General features: G+C 38.2%; 1 protein-coding gene across 2 annotated transcripts in view; it reads right to left on the reverse strand.

The window, feature by feature from the left end:
* Positions 1–24,350: 24,350 nt before the first annotated feature.
* The window catches only part of SLTM (SAFB like transcription modulator), a 44,653-nt gene continuing 42,164 nt past the window's right edge, over positions 24,351–26,839 (reverse strand). For both annotated transcript variants that reach the window (XM_026000008.2, XM_025999938.2), the window contains exon 21: positions 24,351–25,414. In XM_026000008.2, the coding sequence (XP_025855793.1) occupies positions 25,306–25,414 (109 nt within the window). In that variant the 3' untranslated portion in view covers positions 24,351–25,305. The remainder of the gene's footprint in view (positions 25,415–26,839) is intronic.

Below are 26,839 nucleotides of genomic sequence, written 5' to 3' on the forward strand. Positions count from 1 at the left end.
GAAAAGATATTTTGTATGATTTTGATCTTAAATTATCTAAGATTTGTTTAGTGGCCTATGTATATGATCTATCCTGTAGAATATTCTGGGTATGTTTGAAAATAATGTGTATTCTACTGCTGTTGGATGGAATGTTCTGTATGTGTCTATTAAGTCCATTTGTTCTAAAGTGTGGTTCAATTGTGATGTTGCCTTATTGATTTTCTGTCTGAATGACCTATCTTATTGCTGATACTGAGGCAGTTTAAGTCCTCTACACTTATTTTATTGTCTCTCCCTTAAGATCTGTTGTTAATTGCTTAATATATTTTCGTGCTTGGAGCATATATATGCATATATATTTATATGACTTATATATTCTTTCTGTATTGACCCCTTTATCATTATATAAGCAAGAGACCTTTGTCTTATTACCCATTATGGCTTGAAATATATTTTGTTGGGGCACCTGGGTGGCTCAGTCAGCTAAGTGTCTGCCTTTGGCTCAAGTCATGATCCCAGGGTCCTGGGACTGAGCCCCACGTTGGGCTCCCTGCTCAATGGAGAGTCTGTTTCTCCCTCCCCCTCTGCCACTCTCCCACTTGTGTTCTCTCTACCAGATGAATAAATAAAATCTTTAAGAAAAAATATATTTTGTCTAAGTATAGCTATGCTTGCCTTCTTTTTGTTTTTGTTTGCTTGGAATATCATCTTTCATCCTTTCACTTTGAGCCTATGTGTGTCTTTTAAGCCGAAATGAGTCTCCTGTTAGGCAGCATACAGTTGTATCTTTTTTTTTTTTTTAATACATTCAGCCACTTTGTACTTTTTTCATGGTATTTTATGGAAAGCACTTCTGCTGCTGCATTTCAAGTAGCAAATACCTAATAAGGTATGGCTGCTTTTACTTTAATTGGAGTTTAGTAGTTAGGAGCCTTCCTTTTGTTTTCCAGAAAGTGATGCTATAGTGCAAAAAAAAAAAATTTTTTTTATAGTGCAAAATTTTTAAATTTCTTTCACCAGAGCTGACTCACAATTAAGGTTGGGAGTGCAGCATTTAAGAAAAAAAAAATTAAAAAGGCAAAGAACTGTGGTGCATTGGGCATAGCTGTGTACTTAGTACTTGAGGCTTTGGTTGTGCCCACAACCCAAGAGGGGAATTCTCAAGTTGGAGGGCAGGAGCTCCAAGAGGTCCGTGGCTGGTCATCTTGCCTCCTAGAGCAGACACAGCAGCTGTCTTTGCCTACTACTCTTTCGTTGCTCTGCTCCCAGTCACCACAAACAACAACTGGTGCCTCCAGCTGCAGCACTTGTGGCCAGACAGATCCCACTTATCACATTCACTCCCCAGTTCCTTGGCCATCAGGTTCATGCTGGCTCCCTGGCAGACCCAGCTGTCTCTGCCATCACTGCCTCTACAGCCAACACTTCTGTTTCTCTGCAACCTCCTCCACAGTCCAATCCACCCACTTTCAGGTGTGTGTCTGGATTTCACAGGTGTCCTGGGATGCTGTGCAAAGGCACTTAATTTTTATTGAATTTTTAAAAAGTTGTAACTCTGGTATAGTTAACATAGTGTTATATTAGTTTCAGGTGCACGATATAGTAATTCTGCATTATTCAATGCTCATCATGCTGCGTGTACTCTTAATCCACTTCATTTATTTCACCCATCCTCCCACCTACCTGCCCTCTGGCAACCATCAGTTTGTTCTCTATAGTTAAGAGACTGTTTCTTGGTTGTTTCCTTTTTCATTGTTTTGTTTCTTAAACTCCACATGTGAAATCATATGGCATTTGTTATCCTGACTGGCTTATTTCACTTAGCATTATACTCTCTAACTCCATGTCATTGCAAAGAGCAAGAGTTCATTCTCTTTTAAGGCTGAATAATATTCCATTGCATGTCTGTATACACACATATGTATGTATGTATATTCTAAGGTTGAAGGAAAGGGAAAGATATATATATATATATATATATATATATATATATATATATATATATCTCACATCTTCTTTATCCATTCATCTATTGGTGGACATTTGGGTTGCTTCAGTAATTTGGCTATTGCAAATAATGCCGCAATAAACAAAGAGTGCATATATCTTTTTGAATTAGTATTTTTGTATTCTTTGGGTAAATACTCAGTAGTGGAATTACTGATCATTTGGCAATTCTGTTTTTAATTTTTTGAGGAACCTCCATACTGTATTCCACAGTGGCTATGCCAGTCTACATTCTTGCCAACAATTCAAAAGCATTCCTTTTTCTCCACATCCTCACCGACACTTGGCATTTCTTGTGGTTTGAATTTAGCCATTCTGAGAGGTGTAAGGTGATATATCATTGTGGCTTTGATTTGCACTTCCCTGATGATGAGTGATGCTAAGTACCTTTTCACGTGTCTGTTGGCCATCTGTATGTCTTTGGAGAAATGTCTGTTTGTGTCTTCTGCCCATTTTTAATTTGGTTTTTTGAATGTTGAGTTTTATAATTAAATATTTCGGATACTAACCCTTTATCAGATGTGTCTTTTTCACCTATCTCTTCCCATTCAGTAGATTGTCTTTTAGTTTCATTGATTATTTTCTTTGTTGTGCAGGAGCTTTTAATTTTTATGTAGTCCCAAAAGTTTATTTTTGCTTTTGCTTCCCCTGCCTCAGGAGACATCTCTAGAAAGATGTTGTTACAGCCGATGTCAGAGAAATTACTTCCTGTGCTCTCTTCTAGGATTTTTATGGTTAAGATTCTTCATTCATTTTGAGTTGATTTTTATGTATGGTGTAAGAAAGTGATCCACTTTTCCCAACACCATTTGCTGAAGAGACTCTTTTTCCTATTGCATATTCTGGTCTCCTTGGTCAAGGACTAATTGACCATATAATCATGAGCTTCCTTCTGGGCTCTCTATTCCATTGATCAAGGTGTCTGTTTTTGTGCCAGTACCATACTGTTTTTACTACAGCTTTGTAGTTTATCTTGCAATCTGGGATTGTGATACCTCCAGCTTTGTTCTTCTTTGTCAAGATTACTTTGCCTATTCAGGGTCTTTTGTGATTCCATACAAATTTTAGGATTATTTGTTCTCATTCTGTGAAAACTGCTGTTGGTATTGTAGGGATTGCAGTAAATCTTTCAATTGCTTTGGATAGTATGGATATTTTAATAACATTTGTTCTTTCCATCCATGAGCAAGTAATTATCTTTCTGTTTATGTCATCTTCAATTTCTTATTGAATTTATACTTGTCAGAGTACAGGTCTTTCACCTCCTTGATTAAGTTTATTCCTAGGTATTTTATTACTTTTGGTGCGATTGTAATGGGATTATTTTCTTAATTTCTCTGCTTATTAGTTTATAGAAGTTTAATGGACTTCTGTATGTTGATTTTGTATCTGTGACTTTACTGAATTCATTTATCAGTTATTATTCATGTTGGTGGAGTCTTCCAGGTTTTCTATATATAGTATCATGCTACCTGCAAATAGTGAAAGTTTTACTTCTTCTTTGCTAATTTGGATGCCTTTTATTTCTTTTTGTTGTCAGGTTACTGTTGGCTAGGAGTTCTAGTACCATGCTGAATAAAAGTGGTGAGAGTGGGCATCCCTCTCTTGTTCTTGACTATAGAGGAAAAGCTCGGTTTTTCCACCACTGAGCATGATGTTAGCTGTGGTTTTTACATATGGCCTTTATTATGTTGAGGTAATTTCATTCCAAGCCTATTTTGCTGAGAGTTTTCATCATGAATCGTTATTGTACTGTGTCTAATGCTTTCTGTGCATCTATTGAAATGATCACATGGTTTTTATCTTCTCTTGTTGATGTATCACACTGATTGAGCATATTGAGCCATCCTTGCATCTCAGGAATAAATCCCACTTGATCATGGTGAATGACATTTTAAATTGTATTGCTGGATTTAGTTTCTAGTATTTTGAGGGTTTTTGCATCCACTTTCATCAGAGATACTGGTCTATAGTTCTTTTTGTAGTGTCTTTATTTGATTTTGGTATCAGAGTAGTGCTGGCCTCATTGAATGAGTTTGGAAGCTTTTCTTCTTTTTTCTATTCCTTGGAATAGTTTGAGAATAGGTATTAACTCTTCTTTAAATGTTTGGTAGAGTTCACCTATGAAGAAGCCATCTGGTCTCCTGGACTTTTGTTTGTTAGGAACTTTTTTTTTTATTACAGCCCCAATTTCAACACTGTTCAAATTTTCTATTTCTTCCTGATTCAGTATTGGAAGGAGGGTTGTATGTTTCCAGGTGTATGTTTCATTTCTTCTAGGTTGTCCAGAATGGTGGCATATAATTATTTATATTTTGTCATTCTACTTCTTTGGTGGTGTTATTTCTCACTTCATTTCTGATTTTGTGTCTTTTTATGAGTCTGGCTAACAGTTTATCAATTTGTTGATCTTTTCAAAGAACTAGCTCCTGTTTTCATTGATCTGGTTTTTTTTTTTTTTTTTTTTTTTAGTTTCTATTTCACTTATTTCTGCTCTAATTTTTATTATTTCCTTCCTTCTGCTGGTTTTGAGTTTTGTTTGTCCTTTTTTCTAGCTTCTTTAGATGTGAGGCTGGTTGAGATTTTATTTCCTTTTGAGGTAGGCCTATATTCCTGCAACTTCCCTCTTTGGTTGCATCTCAATGATTTTGGACTGTTGTGTTTTCATTTTCATTTGTCTCTGTGTATTTTTTAAATCTCCTCTTTACTTGCTTGGTTGACTTATTCACTGTTCATAGCATGTTATTTAACCTCCATGTGTTTCTGTTCTTTCCAGACTTTTTCTTGTGGTTGATTTCTGCTTCCATAGTGTTGTGGTTAGAGAAGATGCATGGTATGACTTCCATCTCTTTTAATTTGTTGAGACTTGTTTTTTAATCTAGTATATGGTTTATTCTGGAGAATGTTCCATATGCCTGTCAACAAAATATGTATTCTGCTGTCTTATGATGGAATGTTCTAGCGGTATCTGTTAGATTAATCTGTTTCAATGTATCACTCAAAGCCACTGTTTCCTTGTTGATTTTGTTTGAATGATCTATCCATTGATGAGAGGTATAAACATCCCCTACTATTATTGTATCGCTATTGATTAGTTCCTTTATGTTTGTTATTAGCTGCTTTATGTATTTGGGTGCTTCCCTGTTGGGTGCATAAATATTTACAAGTGTCATATCTTCTTATTGGATTGTTCCCTTTATGATTATATAGTGCCCATCTGGTTACAGTCTTTGTTCTATTTTTTTTTTCAGTCTTTGTTTTAAAGTCTATTTTGTCCAATATGTTGCCACCTTCACTTTCTTTTCACATCCATTTACATGATGAATACTTTTCTATTCCTCCACATCTAATCTGCAGGTGTTTTTAGTTCTGAAAGGAGTCTTTTGTATGAGTGTATGGATGAAATTTGCTTTCTTACCATTTTATCACCCTATGTCTTTGGAGTTTTTAATCCATTTACATTTAAAGTTAATTATTATAGGTATGTGCTTATTATCATTTTGTTATTTTGTGGTGGTTTTTATAGTTCTCGGTTTCTCCTCTTGCTCTTTCATAGTTTGCTAGCTTTCTTTAGTGATATTTTTGGATTCCTTTCTCTATGTTTTGCAGATCCCTGTTTTTTGATTTGTGGTTACCATTTGATTTATATATGACATCTTATGCACATAGCAGTCTGTATTAAGTTGATGGTCACTTAAGTTTGAAGCCATTTTTTACTCCTCTTCCCTCCCACTTCACGTCCTTTTATTTCGTGAATTCTTATACTAATTTTTATAGATATACTTAATTTTACTGCTTTAGTGCTTCCTTCTTTTCTTCTACTTATGGTCTTTCCTTTCCACTCAAAGAGTTCCCTTTAATATTCCCAATAAGACTGGTTTATTGGTGATGAAGTTCTTTGATTTGTCTGAGAAACTCTAGATCTCCTTCCATTCTGAATGATGTATGGCCTTGCTGGATAGGGTATTCTTGGTTGCAAGAATATTTCTCTCGGCATTTTGAATATATCATGCCACTCCCTTCTCATCAGAGGCACTCCCCCCACCCCCAATTATGGATGTCTGATTAGTTGTAAGTCAAGGGGAGAGAAAAAGGATTCACACTGCCTTATGATGCTTGTGTCCTTCAAGTTAATTTTTTCTGTATGGTGTGAGGTGAAAATTCAGATTCATATTTTGTTTATGGCTGTTCCATCAATTCAATCCTGTTTGTTGAAAAGATTATCATTTTCCCATTTAATTATTTTGGTACTTTTGTCAAAAATCATTAACCATAAGTGTTCAGGTTTTTATTTTCTGGATACTATTGATCTATTATTCCATCTTTATGTCAGTACCATAACATTTGGATTCTTATTGAAAAAATTGTCTTGCTGAATAAAATGTCTTAAAATCAGGTAGCAAGAGTAATTTGAATTTTTTCTGCAACTTCAAGGTTGTTTTGACTATCATAGGTCCCATATAATTGCATTTTTATATAATTTTAAAATATAATTGCATTCCTATATAATTTAAAAATGAACCTGTCCATTTCTATAAGAAAAGCCTTATGGAATTTTTATTGGGACTGCTTTGAATCTATAGATCAGTGTGAGAAGAAATGATATCTTAGTATTTAATTTCTTAATCTACAAGCATGATTGCCAATACACTTCATCAATATTCAAAACTTCTAAGTAAATGAAAAGGCAAGCTAAAGACTAAAAAGAAAATAGTTCCAAAATATATATTAACAAAGGACATGTATTAACATATCAAGAAATCTTACAACTCAATGAGGAAAAAAATTTTAAATTTGTAAAAGTGTGGATACTTTACCAAGAAAATATACAGATAGTAAATAAATACACAAAAAAGATGCACAACATCCTTAGTCTCAGGAAAATGCAAATTAAAACCATAATGAAATAACACTACAAACCCACTAGAATGACTAAAATTAAAAAGATTGATAATATCAAATGTTGGTAAAGATGTGAAACAACTAGAATTGGAACTCTCTTACACTGCTAACATGAATAACTGCATAACAGTCTGGCAATTTTTTAAAAAGTCAAACATACACCTACCATACAACTCTTATTTACCCCAGAGATTTGAAAGTATATGTGCACACCAAGATTTTACACAAATATTCAGAGTAACTTCATTTGAAAGAGCTTAAAACTAAAAGTAACCCAAATAAATGTTCATTATTAGGTAAACACATAAACTGTAGTTCATCTGCAGCACTAGTCATCAATATAAAGGAATGAACTATCGATACATGCAACAACATGGATGAATCTCAAAGCATGGTAAGTAAAAGAAGTGAGATAAAACTGAATCTATATTTATGATTCCACTCATATAAAATTCTAGAAAATACAAACTAATCTACTGGACTTAAAGTAGATCAGTAGTTGCACAGGGATGGAATGGGAATGGATGATAAGGGGCAAAAGGAACCTTGGGAATGATAAATGTTTTTTATTTTGATTATTGTGGCAGATATGTGGATATATACTCGTATATGTCAATATTTACCAAATGTTAACAAAAATATATTTACCAAATGTTTACATGCAATTTATTGTATTGCTATTTATCAATAAAAGATAAAATAACAAAGGTCGCATCTGCTCTATCGTAAATCACTAGAAAACTGGGCAAAATACATAAAAGAACTGTTTCAAACAATGGACAATAGACAAAGCAAGACTGTTATCCCTGAGAGAAGAGAAACAAAAGAAATGAGCCCTATGACTGCTCCATCTTTCTGTCTGGATGCATTTTCCTAACAGTGGTACAGGAAGGGGAACTCAACCAGAGCCCAGAATGCTGAGTATGAAAGGACAGAGATGGGAGTTCATGGGAGACTGACTGGTTGTTGGGCACAGGACAGAGATCTAGAGAGAAGGGAACTATGCAGAAAAGGAACTCCATAGAAGTATCCTTCAGTCTTTGTTTTAGGCCAAACATGCATGAAATGACTCATGCGGTTGAGCAAAAAAGATGTATCAGTTTTAAACTGAACAATTCCTCTCTCTCTCTGTACGACTATCATAAATAAATAATGAAAAAAAAATAAACTGAACAATTACCAGAGTTGTGCAGGGCAAGAAACTCAAGTTGCAACCAATTGAAGCCTTGAGTCCTGGGTGGTCAACTAGGGCATTCATTGTCAACCACAAAGAGGCTACCCAACAGTACTATGACTGAAGTCTCTCTTTTAAAAAAAAAAAAAAATTTATTTATTCATGAGAGACACACAGAGAGAGGCAGAGACACAGGCAGAGGCTCCATGCAGGTAGCCCGATGTGGGACTCGATACCAGGTCTCCAGGATCACGCCCTGAGCCGAAGGCAGACGCCCAACCACTGAGCCACCCAGATGTCCCTACTGAAACACCTCTTGAATGAAATCTATTCTAGCTCCACCATAACAACCTATAAACAAGGCTCAAGTTTGTCACACTGATCAACAGATAACTTATATGCCTTTCACTTGTTGAAGGAAAACAACAAAATCCAAACATTCAATAATACAGTAATTATAATGCCCAGCATCCAATAAAAAGTCATTAGGCATGCCAGAACCCAAGAAGATGATCCCCAACCAGGAGAAAATTCATATAAAAGAAATGCTAAGAGAGGTTACATCCGCAGACAAGGAACTCAGATACTGCATTCATATAGTCAAAGGCAAAGAACATAATGAAGAGAGAAATCAAACTCATTTAAAAAACCCATATAGAACTTTTAGAGATTAAAAAACAATGTATGAGATAGAATTTTCACATGGTAAGATTAACAGTGGATTAGACATTGCAGTAGAAAAGACTGGTAAACATGAAAGCACAAAGATAAAATGAATGAAAAAATAAAAATTCAGTGACTTCTGAGGGAACACTGGGTTCAAAACTACACGTAAATGAAGTCTCGGAACAAGACTGTAGAAACAATATAGGAAGAAAAATGGCCAGTATTTTCCAATTTGATTAAAACAAAATACACACACCAACACACATCATAACCAAAATGCTATAAGCAGTGATAAATAGAAAATCTTAAAGCAACCAGGAAGAGCAAGAGATGGGCTAGGGGAGGAATATCTCATCCCCACACCCCTACCAAGGTTATGCAATTGCTTGAATGATGCAAGACTTCTAGACAGTGTGCTAGGGTAAGTTCCACTGCGTGACAAATGTCAAGGGACTGATACTTCAGACAAGGGGCTCACTGTGTTGTCCCAAGGAGAGGCTTCTAGAGCTCTAAGTCCCAACCCAAATCCCTCGCAGCTGGACATGGAAGCCTTGGAAGGAAAGATAGCCACTTAGGAGCAGGCCATGAACCTCCCCTCCATTTTCCAAATAGAGAAACTGAAAAGCATGGTTTTCTCCATATGGGAAAAGGCAGATCTGTAGGACAGAAGTTTCTAGCCGTCAACCTCTGGGCTGTGGGGCCAGCACTCTTATACTGCATTGTAATGAAAAATCAAATTTTCTGTTATAGGAGAAAATACCCATGGTACCCTTGTGGTACAACCAAGACATGAATTCAAATCTAATTTAAGCCTGAGGTACTTAAACCATACAGTCATCACTACGAGGGAGGTCCCTGACCCTAATAATACTGATTTGAGGCTCTCCAGAGAAAAAAGATGAATGAGCAGACTAAAGAACTTCTCCCCCTCCCCCTGCCATATCCAATGAGGGCAGGAGGAGGGATATCTGGGGGAGTGCGGGGGGGGTGGGGTAAGGAACGAAAAAACAAAAGAAAGATAAAAGAAAGAAAAAAGACAATCAGGAAAAGTGAATACAATAAATGAACATGGACACATACACACTATTAAATTGAAACAAAGTTTCATAATTTGAGCCAATTGGAAACCAAAATTTACTGAAGGAATTTACATAAAAATAAGATAAAAGGGCACTAATTAGGTCTTATGCCTCTACAATGTATAGGTTCTGAAATAATATGTACTCAAATATGCCAATTGGGGGTGCCTGGGGGCTCAGTCGGTTAAACATCCCACTCTTGATTTCAGCTCAGGTCAAGATCTCAGGGTCCTGGGATTGAGCTCTGCACTGCGTTCTGTTGCTCAATGCAGAATCTGCTTGTCCCTCCTCCCTCTGCTCCTCCCCCTCCCCTCCTCCTCTTTCAAATAAATAAATATTAAAATCTTTTTTAAAAAATAATAAAATACACCATTTGGGGCTCAAATTTCAGATACCCGGGGATAAATTTGAATATGGCACCCTGATAATTTGAGGAAAGTAAATATAGAGAAAACATAGGCATGCCTCATTTTAACTACAGCCTTGCCTTTCCAATAGCCAGAGGACCCACTGCCCTAAAATATTCCACAGTGAACGTGAGTAATGAATTAAAACTAAATTAAGTCTTTGACCCTTACAAACTGGTTTGACAAAATAGGACCCCACAGGTCCCTGGATAATGTACTTAATATGGCCCAATGAGGGTTAAAATAGGGTCTTCAGGTATGGAAACTTATATATGACCCAAATGATGAATGGGTGATCATTCCTACTGCTTCTCCACTTGACAGCCCACTTTTGCAAACTGTTCTTAAATCTAGGAGATGGATGATGCCTCATGCTGGATCACTGCAATCTTAAATGCTTAAGTCCCATCCATGAAGGCCCCCATGCTCAACACCCAGTATTACTGAAATTAATAATGTCATCCAATCAGAAACCAGCTAATATGTTCAATTTAGTGCCTATTCAGAAAGTCTCTCAGCCAGTTTGCCTTCACCTTTGAAGGAACACAAAGCACCTTGACCAGCCCGCCCACCCAAATGAAAATCAACGGTACCTCCTTTATAGACCTTCAGACTCCACAGGTGTGGCTTTGACAACCTCCCCTCTTCCCTCCCGGTCTATGGACCACCTCTGATGGCCTTAAGTTGCCCTTTGGCTTCTGATGGCGAAAACTACCCTTCTCAGTCTCATGCTACCAGTAGAGCAGAGATTGCTGGCCACATATGGAGATACTCTGCAAAGAGTGGCTCCCACAGACTCCAAGCCTATGAGTCTCCATACCCAGCTCCCCATTAAGCCTTGGGTCATGGCAACAGCACCCCACAAGTTCAGCACTGCTTCTGAGGCCTCTTTGTACAACAGAGCCAAAAACGTGGGCCCGAGGGCTTGTTCCGATTGCAAGAGAAATGGCCTCCTTTGTCCTCAGCCTCTTGCCAGATGTCAGCCCTCCTCCAGACCCTGGACTCCATGGGGAACTGCCTGGGATTAACTGAGGGAACAGCGGCACAAGCTCACAGAGCGTACGGATCATACGTGAGGGAGCTCAGTGCGGTGCTGCTGCTTTTTAATCCCTTAATGAGGATGTCCCTGATACAGGGTAGGACGTAATAGGTAGCAAAAGTGGTCAAATTTCAGGCAGTCATCTTTGCACCACCTGCACTTTTACAAACTTTGAGACCACTGCCTAAAAGTTGGTCCCCTCCCCTCAATGAAAAAAACTCCAAATCTCTTGCCTACAGATACCCAAGATGTAAATCTTGGGTATAAAGTCACGTGCCCCTGTATATACTAAGGCCATAATACCAGGCCCCACCAGACACTCCTCATCTCCGAGTTCCAGACATTACTGATAGTAACCAAGACACACTTTTCACTTCTCAAACTTCCCAAATGCTGGGCTCTTTAAAAAGGCATCCAACTGAGCTTCTACCTTCCCTACAGGTCCCAGCCAGCCAGTTAGATGAGAGCCATAGTGGTCTCTTCAAATAACTTCCTTTAAAACTCTAATCTGCAAATGGACCCCTAAATGCATCTCTATCTTGCGCCAGGCCTTATTCTCTCTTAGTTTAAGGCTCCTTGGATAGCTCACACCTTACACCAACTAAGCAAGCAAACAGCTTTCCAAGGCCCTTTCCTATCCTGAGGGGGCATGGCTGGCCTCTACGTATATGAAAACTCACCACATATGAGGCCTTTTGCTAATGCCTCCAACTATTTTTAAGGCTTTTCAATCCTGCCTCCATCCGGTGACTATCTTCTGGAACCTGCCAACCACAAATTTTCTGTCAGCCAGACATCTGCTCAACTCAAATGGGACCATTTAAGCCTGAATTTCCAGCACCCCAAAAACAAAACAAAACAAAAAAACAAAACAAAAACAAAAACAAAAAAACCCTTCTTCAGTACTGATTAGAAATAGGTGGATCGGGATCCCTGGGTGGCGCAGCGGTTTGGCGCCTGCCTTTGGCCCAGGGCGCGATCCTGGAGACCCGGGATCGAATCCCACGTCGGGCTCCCGGTGCATGGAGCCTGCTTCTCCCTCTGCCTGTGTCTCTGCCTCTCTCTCTCCTTCTCTCTGTGTGTGTGACTATCATAAATAAATAAAAATTAAAAAAAAAAAAAAAAGAAAAAAAGAAATAGGTGGATCATTCTTCTGGGATCTCCCTCCAGTCCCCGCAAGGACGTAAAACTGAGTTGTTCAGGGCCATTCCCACAGACAGTGTGGACTGCTCAGAAGGAACCAGAAAAATCCCACTTTGCAAATGAAAATCATCAGAAATGATAATAAAGTCACCATGGTGGGGATCCCTGGGTGGCTCAGCAGTTTCGCACCTGCCTTCAGCCCACAGCGCAATCCTGGAGTCCCGGGATTGAGTCCCATGTTGGGCTCCCTGCGTGGAGCCTGCTTCTCCATCTGCCTGTGTCTCTACCTCTCGCTATATATATGCCTATCATAAATAAATAAATAAATAAATAAATCTTTAAAAAAATAAAGTCACCATGGTGTCCCACCCTGATGAGCCCAGACAGCCCCTTGTTGATAATCCTACCGCAGACTGGAGGCAACAGGTGCAGTCGCACACCACCCCACTGCCTATTGGTCTTGTTACTTTTGGTCTGCTTTCCCTGGTTTGTGATCTGGGAACCCAAATCTTCCAAGTCAGTCACTGTTTCAACCAAACAGAGCAAGTGCCGAGCCCCACACGACCTCAAGTATGGCTAACACCAGCGCTGCAGTCCAGAGGCCCTGCCATGTGCCTGCCAACAATGAAACCAGCACACACAACAAAAGGCCCATAATAACTGGCTAAGTTGGAGGGGCTGCCCACAGTTTACCGCCGCAGCTGCAACACCTCAGACAGAGATTTGGATTGGCAGTCGTGACACCAGAGTAACAACATGCACCGAAGTCAGGCTGTAAGGTTGAGAATCTATTTGCAGCAGAACTCCTCTCATCACCCATCTGGGTAAAACCTTGGACTATTGGGGAGATTTTAGACTTGGCCACACTCCCTGAGGGGTTTGATCGTGCCAGCTGGGTTGTGGTACTCTGGCCCGATTATGGCAACATCAGGGGTACCAGCATCACTTTTGCTAGCTGTACACCCACAAAGTCCCCGCACTTAAGAGACACAAGTCAAACTCTCAGCCCAACATTGCCTTCAAATTCTACAAGCAGCTTAGTCTAATATTGTGGGTTGTAGGAGGGACGTTTATATTGGGATCCTGGGTGGCTCAGCAGTTGAGCGTCTGCCTTTGGCCCAGGGCATGATCCTGGAAACCCGGAATTGAGTCCTGAGTCAGGCTCCCTGCGTGGAACCTGCTTCTCCCTCTGCCTGTGTCTCTGCCTCTCTCTCTCTGTCTCTCATGAATAAATAAAATCCTAAAAAAAAAAAAAAAAAAAAAAAAGAGGGACGTTTATACCCTCAGACACAAAATACATAACGCAGAAAAAAACCTAAAATTCATTATAGTGTAATTAGTTTTGTGAATGTAAAATTAAGGTGCTCATATTAAAACTGTTAGAGTTAGTGACTTTAAAGATTTATTTATTTTAGAGAGAGCACGCACTTGTGTGCACACGAGCTGGGGGAGGAGCAGAAGGAGAGAACAGAGAGCATCTCAAGCAGATTCCTCATTGGACTCGGAGCTGGCGAGGAGCTGACGCAGAGCCCGACACAGGGCTCGATCCCATGACCCTGTTTCATGGCCCAAGCTGAAATCAAGACTCCACGCTCAACCCACTGAACCACCCAGGTGTCCCTAGGGTTACTGACTTTAAGATTAAATGGTCAGAGTCTCAGGATTTTACAGTTTGCATTTTTCCTCTTGGTTCAATTTTGTAATTTCTATCCTCAGAAAATAAAATACTCAAAAAACAAACCAAAAAACCCACGGCCCATAACAACCTGAGTGGGTATCCGCTTGGAAAGGATACACCAGTCCCTCCCAGATCACACTGCTCTGGCCCCGAAGTTCACCACTGCAGAAGACGTTGCCTTGGACGCCATCAACCGAGCTCAAGATCTCCCCACTGGGGAGGACTGCACTCCAGGCACTGAGACCACTGGCCGAGCAACACCCACGGCTACGTCTGCTAAGACACTGACAAGTGGGACCCAGGTAGTGACCTTTCCTCTGTAATAGTAGGGATTCTTCTATGCTTCCTGGTCGTGCTGTTTACTTAGCCCTTGCTCTCTGCTCTAATATTCCCATGCCTAAGGGGATATTTTGGAGAGCTTGCTACCATCTGTGGCATTCTAAAAATTAACGGAAACTAATGGTTTCCCCAGTCTGTCCCTCCACTCCCTGGGGACAGGACCTCCCACTCCCCCACTGCATTCTCATACTCTCCCCAACTCCAGCTTGCCACCTCCTCACCTCTCGTTCTGTATCTCCATCAATGGTCACTACAAATACCCCTTCCCCTTGGTTACAACAAATACCACTAACATTTAAATACATCTTACTGATCTAACAGTTCATTCCTTTCAACAATTAACTGCAGAACCTGCCACCTTGACCCAAGGAATACACCAAGATAGTATTGTCATGAAAAACAGAACTTAAGCTTTTAACATACTTTACAACTCCACCAAGACATTGTTAGAGACGCTGGAAAGTTCAGATTGGTTCTACTCTCTCAAGTTCTCCTCTACTACTTAGGTTGGTAAATACCCCAAATAACAGAGCTCAAAACTGATGTCAAGACATCAAGAGGTCAATTTTTTTAAGAGGTCAATTTTATTTTATTTTTTTTTAAGAGGTCAATTTTAATAGATATTTTATAATTTTATTTAAAATTTTTTCCAGCTTTTTAGGTATAATTAACACATAGGCATAAATAATGCATTGTATATACTTATGGTTGGCAGCCTGCTTTGACACATACACATTGTGAAATGATCACCCCAATCAAGCTAATTAACATATCCATCACTTCACAGTAATCATTTCTCTATCCTTCTCTCTTCTTTCCTTCTTTTCTTTTGTAGGGAGAACACTTAACATCTACCCTATTGGCAAATTTCAAGCATACAAATACAGTATTGTTAACTATAGTCACTATGTTGTACACAAGAATTCATTTTACAAAACTCAAACTTTGTACCTTTTAACCAACACGTCCCTATGTCCACCCACCCCCCATCCTAGCAACCACCATTATACTTTCTGCTTCTATTAAATTGAGTATCTTAAATTCCACATATAAGTGAGATCATGTAGTATTTGTCTTTCTGTGTCTGGCTTTCTTAGCATGAAGTCCCTCAGATTTATCCATGTGATCCCAAATGGCAGGATTTCATTCTTTAATAGGGCTAAATAATTTTCCATTGTGTGTATGTATACACACACTTCTTTACCCATTGATTCATCAAGAGACATTTATGTTGTTTCCATATCTTAGCTATTGTAAATACTGCTGTGATGAACTTAGATGTGCAGATAGCTCTTCAAGATCTATACTTCAGGGGCACCCCGGGTGGCTCAGTGGTTTAGTGCCACCTTTGACCTGGGGCCTGATCCTGGAGACCCGGGATCGAGTCCCGCGTCAGGCTCCCTGCATGGAGCCTGCTTCTCCCTCTGCCTGTGTCTCTGCCTCTCTCTGTGTGTCCCTCATGAATAAATAAATAAAATCTTTAAAAAAAAAATCTATACTTCATTTCCTTAGGAAATATCTCTAGAAGTTAAAAATGCTCTCTTGGGGTGCCTGGGTGGCTCAGTTGGTTAAACATCTGCCTTCGGCTCAGGTTGTAATCCCAGGGTTCTGGGATGGAGTTCTGCATCAGGTTTCCTACTCAGCAGTGGCAGGTGGCAGGGGGCCAAGGGGGCCGGGGGTGTTGCTTCTCCGTCGTCCTCTGCCCCTCCCCCCCACTTGTGTTCTCTCTCTCTCCCTAATAAACGAATAAAGTCTATATAAATAAACATAAACTCTCTTGAGCCAATTTAAAGGCCCTAGCTAGGTAGCAAGTCAGTTTCCCTTCCAGAGTGGCTGACTGAGTCCACACCCTTAGCCAATACCTTTATTGAGCTCTCATACTCTAAGCCACTATGTACCCACCCTAATTACCCTGGGGCCAGGTACCAGGCAACTAAGGACAATCCCTATGCTGCCTAGTGAAATTATTAAACATAGCTGATCCTCAGGGAGTCCATGAAACCCAGCTAACCTCATCCCACTTGCCATACCTAAGATGCCCCTGACAGCTCTAATTTGCTGTTACCATGTCCCTGAGTGCAATCCTCTGCGGTACACTGCATGGAAATTTTTCTTGCTCAGAAATGTAAGTAACAGAGTTCTACCTTTCATCTATCCAAGTGTTTTTGTACTGTGTCCCACTATCTTTAAAGAAGAATCTTTAAATCTATAAAACAATTAGAAAGGAAGGGCCTATAGAAAATGATCTAAATTTCTACCTTAAGGAGAGAAAAAGAGTAAATTAAACCCAAATAAGCAGAAGATAACAAAGAGTAAGATCAGAAAACAAGGAATAGAAAAGATAAATGATTTTTAAAAATCAACAAAACCAGAGGCTGGCCCTTTGGAGGGAAAAAAAAAAACCTCTAAAATTACTAACCCAGACTGATCGAGAGAAAAAGAGAAAAGAAACAGACCTCCAGTATCAGAAATGGAAAAGGTGACATCACTACAAATCCTACAGATTGGAAAAGGTAATATAATGAATAATTTTCTGTTGGGCAGCCCCGGTGGCACAGCAGTTTAGCATCGCCTGCAGCCCAGGGCATGATCCTGGAGAACGTGGATCGAGTCCCATGTCAGGCTCTCTGCATGGAGCCTGCTTCTCCCTCTGCCTGTGTCTCTGCCTCTCTCTCTGTCTCTATGAATAAATAAATAAAAAATATAAAATAATTTTCTGTCAATAAATGTGTTCACTTAGGCAAAATGGATTAATTCCTTGAAAGACAAAAATCACAAAAACTAGTTCAAAAAGAAATAGGAAATCTTAATAGCCCTATATCTATTTAGGAAATTTAATCTATAAATTTAACACCTCCGCAACAGAAAATTCCATGCCCAGATGGTGTCACTGGTAAATCCTATCAAGCACTTACAGAAAAAATACGAATCTTATACAAACTCTTTTAGAAAAAGACAAAGGAAGAAATGGTTCTCTATCACATTACACAGCCAGCATTACCCTCATAAACATTACAAGAAGATTACAGACTATTCTTCATGGAAACAATGCAAAAATTCTTACCACCACAACAAAAGAACAAGGAAAGAAAATTCAAACTTTCCAATTTCAAAAGTAACTACAAAGCAACAAAAATAAAGGTAGCCTGACATTGGCATAAGGACAAATAGATCAATGTAATAGAATTGAGAGTCAAGAAATAAAATCATGTGTCCATGGTCAACTGGTTTTTGACAAGGGCGCTAAGACTATTCAATGGGAAAATAATAATCATTTCAACAAATGGTGCTGGGAAAACCAATGAAATGAAAAAAAAAACATGAAAAAAAATGAAATTTGACCCTTAACTTGTAACATATACAAAAATTAACTCAAAATAGATCACACACCTAAATGTTAAGAGCTAAAACTATAGAGCTCTTAGGAGAAAACATATGGTAAATTTTCATGACTTCTGCTCTGGCAACATATTCTTAGAAATGACATCAAGAACACAAGCAATAAGAAAAAAAAATAGATTGCACTAAGTCAAAATTAAAAACTTTTGTGCTTCAAAGTAAGTTCAATGACAACCCACAGAACGGGAGAAAATATTTGCAAGTCATAGATCTGACAAGGGACTTCTAACTAGATAGAATCCTTAAAGAATTCTTACAACTCAATACAAAAAGGCAAATAGCACAATTTAAAAAATGGGTAAAAGGTCTGAACAGACATTTCTCCCATGAAGGTGTACAAATGATGGATAAGCAAAGGAAAAAGGAAAAGATGGTGTCATTAGTCATCAGTGAAATGCAAATCAAAACCACAATGAGATACCATTTCACACCCACTTGACTGGCTAAAATCAAAAAGGTAAGTAAGCACTGGTGAGAAAGTGAAAATGTCAGAACCCACATATGCGATTGATGGAAATAAAAATGAAAGAACAAATGTGGAAAATACTCTGGCAAATAAACATGGAGTTAGTATATGATCCAGCAATTCCATTCCTAGGTTTATGCCCAAGAGAAATGAAAACACATGCCTACATGAAAACACGACAGGAATGTTCATAACAGCATTATTTTTAAAACCAAAAGGCAAACTCAAACCAAATGACCATCAACTAATGAATGGATAATGTGTGGTATATCCACACAACAGAAAATAATTCAGCCATAAAAAGAAATGAAGTACTGATAACATGCTACAACATAGATGAACCTTGAAAACATTATGTTAAGTGGAAAAAAACCCAGTCACAAAAGGTAACATGATTTCGTTTACATAAAATACCCAGCATTACCAAATTTATAGACAGAAAATAAATTAGTGGATGCTTAGGATTGGGGGAGGGCCAGGGAAATGAGTGAGGAGGTAACAGTTAAAGAGTAGAGTGTTTCTTTTGAAGGTGATGAAAATGTTCTAAAAATCACTGTGGTGAAAAAAAAAATCACTGTGGTGATCTGTGAGAGTACTAAAGGCACAGAGTTGCACATTTTAAGTGGGTCAGTTATATGGTGTATGAATTATATCTCAATAAAGCAGCTGTAAAAAAAATCCTCAAAATTTAAGTAAACCAAACCCAGCTGTATCAATATCTGGGATGGACAGATAGAAAAAGAAAGAGATCATAACTAAGTATGAATTTTCTCTAATACGCAAAATTGATTTAAATCAATGTAATTCACCATTAACAGAATGAAAAGGAAAACCCTATGATCATCTCAATAGACATAGAAAAAGCATTTGACAGAATTCAATACCCATGCATAATAAAAACTCCCAGGTATATTAGGAATAGATGGGAACTTCTTCAACCTCCTAAAGGTTATAAATGAAAAACTCATAGGTGACATCACACTTAATGGCAAAAAACTGAATGCTTTCCCCCTAAAATTAGGAACTATGCAAGAATGTCTGCCCTCACTATTCCTATTCAACATTCTATTGGAGATACTAGTCAGTGCAATAAGGCAAAGGAGAAAAAAGGCAATGAAATTGGTAAGGAAGATCTAATGGTACCTTTGTTTCCAGAAGATAGAATGGTGTACATGGAAAACCCTGAGGCATCTACAACAAAGCTAGTAGAATTAATAAGTAAATTTAGCAAGGTCAAAAAATACAAGGGTCAGGGGTGCCTAACTGGCTCAGTAGAGCATGAGACTCTTGATCTCAGGGCTATAAATTCAAGCCCTATGTTGGATGTAGAGATTACTTAAAACCTTAAAAAAAAAAAAAATGATACAAGGGTAAATAAACAAAAATCAATTGTTTCTATGTACTAGCAAAGAACAATATATTAAATACAATTTACAATAGCATCAAAAATATTAAATACTTAGGGATAAACTTAACAAAAATGTATTATGACCTACATAATGAAAATTATAACCTACTGCTAAAAGGTATTAAAGAAGGCCTATTAAATGAAGAGATATACTAATTATGGATTAGAAGATTTGATATTGTTAATGAACTGACATTATTTATTTATTATTATGAAATTTATTCAACATTTTAATTCAAAATCATAGCATGTTTTTGTAAAAATAACTGACATTATTTATTTAACTGACATAATTTAATTCAAAATCATAGCATGCTTTTTTTGTAAAAATAACTGACATTACTTATTATGAAATTTATTCAACATTTTAATTCAAAATCATAGCATGCTTTTTTTGTAAAAATTATCAAGTTGACTTTTTTTTTTTTTAAGATTTATTTATTCATGAGAAAGACAGAGAGAGAGAGAGAGAGAGAGAGAGAGAGGCAGAGACATAGGCAGAGAAGAAGCAGGCTCCATGCAGGGAGCCCAATGCGGAACTCGATCCTGGGACTCCAGGATCACACCCTGGGCCAAAGGCAGGTGCTAAAACCACTGAGCCACCCAGGCTGCCCTCAAGTTAACTTTAAAAGGAGTGAGATTAGCCAAAATAATTTTGAAAAACATAAATGACATTGGAAAAATTACATTACCTGATTTTAAGACTTAATATAAAGATAGAATAATTAAGACAGTGTGGTATTCGTGAAAGTACAGACATATGGATCAATGGAACAGAAAAGAAGTAGATTCATACATATAAATCGATTTTTTAAAAACAAAGATGTTAAAGTGGCTCAGTTTGTTAAACACCTGACTCTAGACTTTAGCTCAGGTCTTGATCTCAGTTGTGAGTTCAAGCTCTGTTTCGGACTGCACACTGGGTGTGGAGCTTACTTTAAAAAAAGAAAAGAAAAGGAAGGTGATTAGGTAATTTCTATGAAAAAGCCTTTTCAACAAATTATACAGGAAAAATTAGATATCCATATAGAAAAAATATACTTCAACCCTTAGTTTATGTCATAAATAATTCAACTCAAAATGGATTTTATCTAAATGTAGAAACTAAAATTATAAAAGGCCCAGAAGGGGGATCCCTGGGTGGCTCAGCGGTTTGGCGCCTGCCTTTGGCCCAGCGCGTGATCCTGGAGTCCTGGGATCGAGTCCCACGTCGGGCTCCCTGCATGGAGCCTGCTTTTCCCTCTGCCTGTGTCTCTGCTTCTCTCTCTCTCTCTCTCTATCATAAATAAATAAATAAATCTTTAAAAAAATCTTAAAAAAAAAAAAAAAAAGGCCCAGAAGAATCACAGGAGAAAAACTGGGGGTAGGCAAACATTTCTACCTAGAGCAAAAATATGCCTGACATTTGAAAGAAAAAAAAAATGATAAACTTAACTTCATCAAAATTAAAAATTATTGGAATGCCTGAAAGCTCTGCTTTCAGCTCAGGGCCTGATCCTGGAGTTTAGGGATTGAGTCCAACACTGGGCTCCCTGAGGCAAGCCTGCTTCTCCCTCTGCCTATGTCTCTGCTTCTCTCTATCTCTCATGAATAAATAAAATCTTTAAAAAATTAAAAACGATTTTTCAAAAGATACCATTAAGAAAATGAAAAAGCAGGAATGCCTGGGTGGCTCGGTCAGTTAAGCGTCTGACTCTTGATTTAGATGAGGTCATGATCTCTGTCATTGAGACAGTCCTGCATCAGGCTCTATGCTCAAAAGGGAACCTGCTTGAGATTCTCTCCCTCTCCCTCTGCTCCCCACAACCAGCATGCGCTACTCCTCCCCTCTCAAATAAATCTTAAAAACAAAACACGAAAACGCAAACCACAGACTGGAAGAAAATATTCCCAATGTATGTCTGAGAAAGGACCAGTATCCATAACATAAAAAGATCTTACAACTCTGTAAGACAAAAAGTACAATTAAAAATGGGGTATTTGAAGACACAAGTCACTAAGATAGATCAGTGTTCAAAGAGCACATGAAAACATACTCAACATTGTAAGTCAGCAGGGAAATGTAAATTAATGAGATCGTTTACATCCATTTGGCTGAAATTAAAAAGACTGACAATACCAAGTATTGATGGGTCTGTGGAGCAATTTTTACCCTTTATGTTGCTAATGCAAAATGGTATAACCACTTCAGAAAATTCTGTAGCAGTTTCCTATATTACAACATACCCTACATATTCTATATATTCATATACCCTATATATATATACCATATATATTCATATATGCCCTATACTGGATGAAATGATTTAATGCTCTTGTAAGTATGCGCCTATGTTTGAATCTTGGTTCCACCACTTGCTTTCTTTATTAACTTGGGCAAATTTCTTTAGTTTCCACGCATAAAGAATAGAAATAATAGTTTAAAAAAAAAAAGCACATCTACACCTAAAACATAACCTTGTTGTGGAAATTAATACATGTGAGTTACCTGGTAACAATGCCTAGCACATGTAAGTGCACAATAGTAACTTCTGTGAGGACCCAAATCATGCTCATTTATTATTTAACATGCCTGAAACAGTATTCAGGTAATGTAATTCCTCCAAGTTGTCATAATTAGGTTTTAATTTTTTTTTTTTTTTAACTAATCTCACTCTTTTGCATTTCCATGTAAGGTTTAAAATCAGCTTGATAATTTCTACAAAAAAGCATGCTGGGATTACAAATCAAAATATGCTGAATATATAAATATGGGGAGAACACACATATTAGTTACCTTATTGTGTGAGATAAAAAATTTTCCTTTAATTTCCTGTGATTAGAATGATCAGAGCTGCCTACATATTTTTAAAGATTTCTTTTTAGAGAAAGAGAGGGCACATGCACAAGTGTCAAAAGGGGCAGAGGGAGAGGGAAAGAAGCAGACTCCCCACTGAGTGCAGAGCCCAATGTGATGCTCCACCTCAAAACCCTGAGATCATGACCTGAGCCAAAATCAAGAGTTCTTGATTCTTAATCCGACTTAATCCTACTGAGCCACCTAGGCACCTCCAGAGCTGCCTACATTTTGAATTTTTATTATAACAGAAATTGAACAGTAGGGATCAAAAAGGTGATAAATCTATGGATAAAGAAATTAAGAGTCCAAAAGGATTAAATTACAAGCTAGTAAAGTCAGAACCAGACTCCAAAATATTCTCTTAATGTTGGCATCCGGCTAAAATTTTTTTATGCCCTCCTCAGAGGTGACTGTCTAGTTAACAGAATGAAAAAAAAATTACTGTAATGTATAATATTAATAATAGTAAGATTTCACAGCCTAACCAAGACAGTTCTGAAAGCTCTGGACACAAATTCCAAAAGTTGGTGCAGAAGTCCCCCTTTGTCCATCCCTGAGTGGTTCAACTATATGAAGTTATTAATTATCAGTTAACTAGAAAATCACATTAATCAGAGCATTTCATCCCCCACTGGCAAAAGATGGGGTTTCTAAAACTGAAATAACATGTTTGAGCAGTGATGAGGAAAAAACCTATTACCCATAAAATCACCAGGTGCTTGCTCTTCAAAGAGCATTCAGTTTTACCTACTCTGTCTTAATCAATGATTCTCAATGCCACCTGCACACAGGATTCCTCTGGGGGAACTTTTGGGGAAAATATGCTTAGGCCCCAGCCATGAATGTCCAGTAGGCCCTGGCTTGAGAACTACTGGCCTAGCTCACCAAGGTAGACCTCCAATTTTGTCTGGTCAGCGGTTGTACCAGTTCATTTCTCTATTTAACCAGCAATCTTTACTGAAATAGTTATGGTGTTAAGAAGAGACAAAAAGGGGCAGCCCCGGTGGCCCAGCGGTTTGGCATCACATTCAACCCAGGGCCTGATTCTGGAGACCTGGGATCGAGTCCCACATCAGGCTCCCTGCATGGAGCCTGCTTCTCTCTCTGCCTGTGTTCCTGCCTCTTTCTCTCTCCGTCATGAATAAATAAATAAAATCCTTTAAAAAAAAAAAAAAAAGAAAGATCCAAATAAATAAAATCTTTAAAAAAAAAAAAAAAGAAGAAGAAGAAGAAGGAGAAGAGACAAACAGGTTATGAAATCCAGAGCAATACAGAAGTGCCAGTTCCCCAAAAGGCCAGAGACCAGGGTACTGTGGCTGCCCACACCACTGATAAGTCTGAGTCATCTCACAAACACAACCAGATCCACCTGCAGACATTTACAAGAGCTTTTACAAAGGCTACTTCTCAAATTCAAAGGTGACCTCAGAGCAATCCCTTATTCCCATCTTTCCCTTTATACAAGCCTCCACACTGTTGAATTATCCAAGAATCAAGACCATTTGGATTATTCATCACTGAATTATATGAAGGAATATGGGAGGCTTAAGAGGTAGTATTGAGAATTTAACCTCAAAGGGCTTTCCTAGAAAAGATGCCTTTAAAAAAATTTTAAAGTAAGATTAGTGGTTAACTCTCCAACACTTCACCAGGGTGTGCTACCCAGCTACCTAGATGAAGAATCAAAGTGAGATTTATTTCCTAGGGACACAGACCCAAAGAATGCCTTTATAGCTCTAGACCAAGTCAATTACTTTGGGTGTAACTCCAGAAAGGGCCGGAAGACTAACACTTAAAGAGCTGGAAACAAAGACACATACACTTCCAGGCGTGGATTTTTATTTTCACAAAGAGACAACAATGCCTTCCCACATACAAGTATTTACAAGACCCAACTGATTCACCAAGCTAGAACCTGGGTTTTTTCCAGTTCTCAACATAGTTGGGAACATGGAAACATTAGTACCCACACAATTCCCAGAGATGGAATTTATCCACCAAACAGTGCAGATTACCTAAAAGTGCACTTACCTGCACAACTCAGTCTAAAAACTTCAGTGATACAAACCTCATGGCCAAGGTTTCATTAATCTATTTGGTTTCATACCATGCAAATCCACACGAGTGTGCTGCTACACTAACCTGAAAATTGGCTCTCATTTTACAATTAAAAAGGTTCTCAACGCTTTAGCAACTATACAGAATATGAAGGTTTATTTCAAAAAAGAGTACATTTTTTTTAAACCAGGATACACAGATGCACTTAATGTAACAGTACCTTCTGCAAAAATAGGTTACATAATACTCAGAAATGCAAGGAACAATCTTATTCTCTAAAAATTAGACAGCAGACTTTTTTAAGCTTAGACAGCCTTCAAAATGGAGGCTGAAAACGCTTGGTGACAAGAAGTAACTCTAGAGCCTGACACCACAGAGCTAATGCTGCAAATGAAACTACTACCACACAGCTGCAAACTACTCTTTATATTCACACAGATTTAAACAAAATGGTTTTGATTCCATCTTTTCAAATGTGTCTCGGTGCTGCAAGAAAAAAAGTTGAATGATACACAAAACTATTAAAAGTTACAACGGAACTATTTAAACATCTTCTCCAAAATTGAGAAAAGCAATCATGTTAAATTTTAAAAAAAGAGAAAAAAAGAAAAGTCTGACAGAACTCTCAAGCAAGTCAGAGGTCCTCTTCATAAGTAGTCAAGTAAAGTTTACAGGAGATTTCAATAAATTATCTTGAAACCATGGCAGAGAGCTAATTTTCAGAATCGTCGTGGAGGTCCACCCTTAAATGGCTTAAATCCGGAGCCACTTCCTCTTGGCATGGAATTGCCACTGATTTGTACAATTCTATTAATTGGGGATGCATTACTGAAAAAGGTTTAAAAGAAAAAATCGTCAAGAACAAGAATAAATTACAGCTAATAACTATATAGTGCTAATCATTTACCAGGCACTGTTCTTTATACTTTACCCATATTAAATAACTTAACTCTTTTCAACAGTCCTGTGAGGTATGTACCATTACCATCTAGAGGTGAAATAACTCGCCCAAGATCATGGCAAATAAATGGTGGAACAAGGATCTAAACTTGGGTACTCTCACTTCAAAGTCTCTGCCTCAGAGTGAGCCAATTATTGGTATGCACAGGAATGGCTTGGAGCAGTGGCTCTCAGAGCGTGATCCTCAGATCAGCAGCATGGGAGTCGATTAGAAACTTGTTGAAACTCTGAGCTAGAGGACATCGTCACAAAAATATTCGGAGATTTCTTTTGGAGGGGGGTAGATTTTTTTATATGTTTAATGGCAACACAACAGGTACTAATGAGTGACACAGGGAAAAAAGACCAATCAAAAGACCCTATGACCAATTTGAGAGATAAAAACCCACAGTGAAACAGTTTAAGTAGAATAAGACCAGATTACATAAAGGTTCGAATGCCTGGCTGAGGAACCCAGGTTAGATGACCCGGAGAGGCGGCTCATATAGCTTTGGAGCAAATAATGATATAACAAAACAGTTCTAATAGTTAAATTTATAAAGTTTAAGTAACAGATAAGATAAAAGACTAATTTGAGAAGCTGAAATGAGGAAGAAGGCATAGCTTATTCACAATTTTTTTAAGAATACAGAACCACATTTAGAAATATATGCTAGGAATGGAGCAAGATAAAGATGAAGCCCAGTTTGGGAGAACAAGGTGCATAGTGGCACTGGCAAATTCCAACAAGCTGGAGGCAACACATGGTCATGAAGGTCTGAAACAGGAGAGGAATGAGTCTGCCTGTGACCCGGAATTTATGGAGACAGCAAAGCATTTACATAAAGATCACAAAACAGAGCTAAATATCAAGAGCAGTGTATGAAGTTCAACCATCTGAAGGAGCCAGCAAAGGCCATCAGAAGGGCAGAAAGTATGATACATTAGAAAACATTAGAGCATTCCCCCAAAAAAGAAAAGCAACAGTGAGTAATAGTGCTTAACTGCCAAGGAGACTGAGGGCTCAGAAAATAAAGGACTATAGATGTATCTAGAAAAAGGTATTGGTAACCTTTGAGATCAGAGACAGAATGAGGGACGAGGCTGTGCAGGCACAGATAAACACTCACTCAAGTCTGACAGAAGCGACCACAGAACAGTAGTAAGTTGGATCAGTGAGCCATATCCCCTCTTCTAAGACAGGGGACTGGGAAAGACAGATGGGCTTGGAAGAGAGAGAGGCCAAAGACTTGCCAGCTGAGCGGCCACAATGCATGTTGGTGCACAGAGAAAAATAAAGCTCGCCTCTGAGAA

The sequence above is a fragment of the Vulpes vulpes genome, chromosome 15 (assembly GCF_048418805.1).
Source record: "Vulpes vulpes isolate BD-2025 chromosome 15, VulVul3, whole genome shotgun sequence".
In the NCBI taxonomy this organism is placed as follows: Eukaryota; Metazoa; Chordata; class Mammalia; order Carnivora; family Canidae; genus Vulpes; species Vulpes vulpes.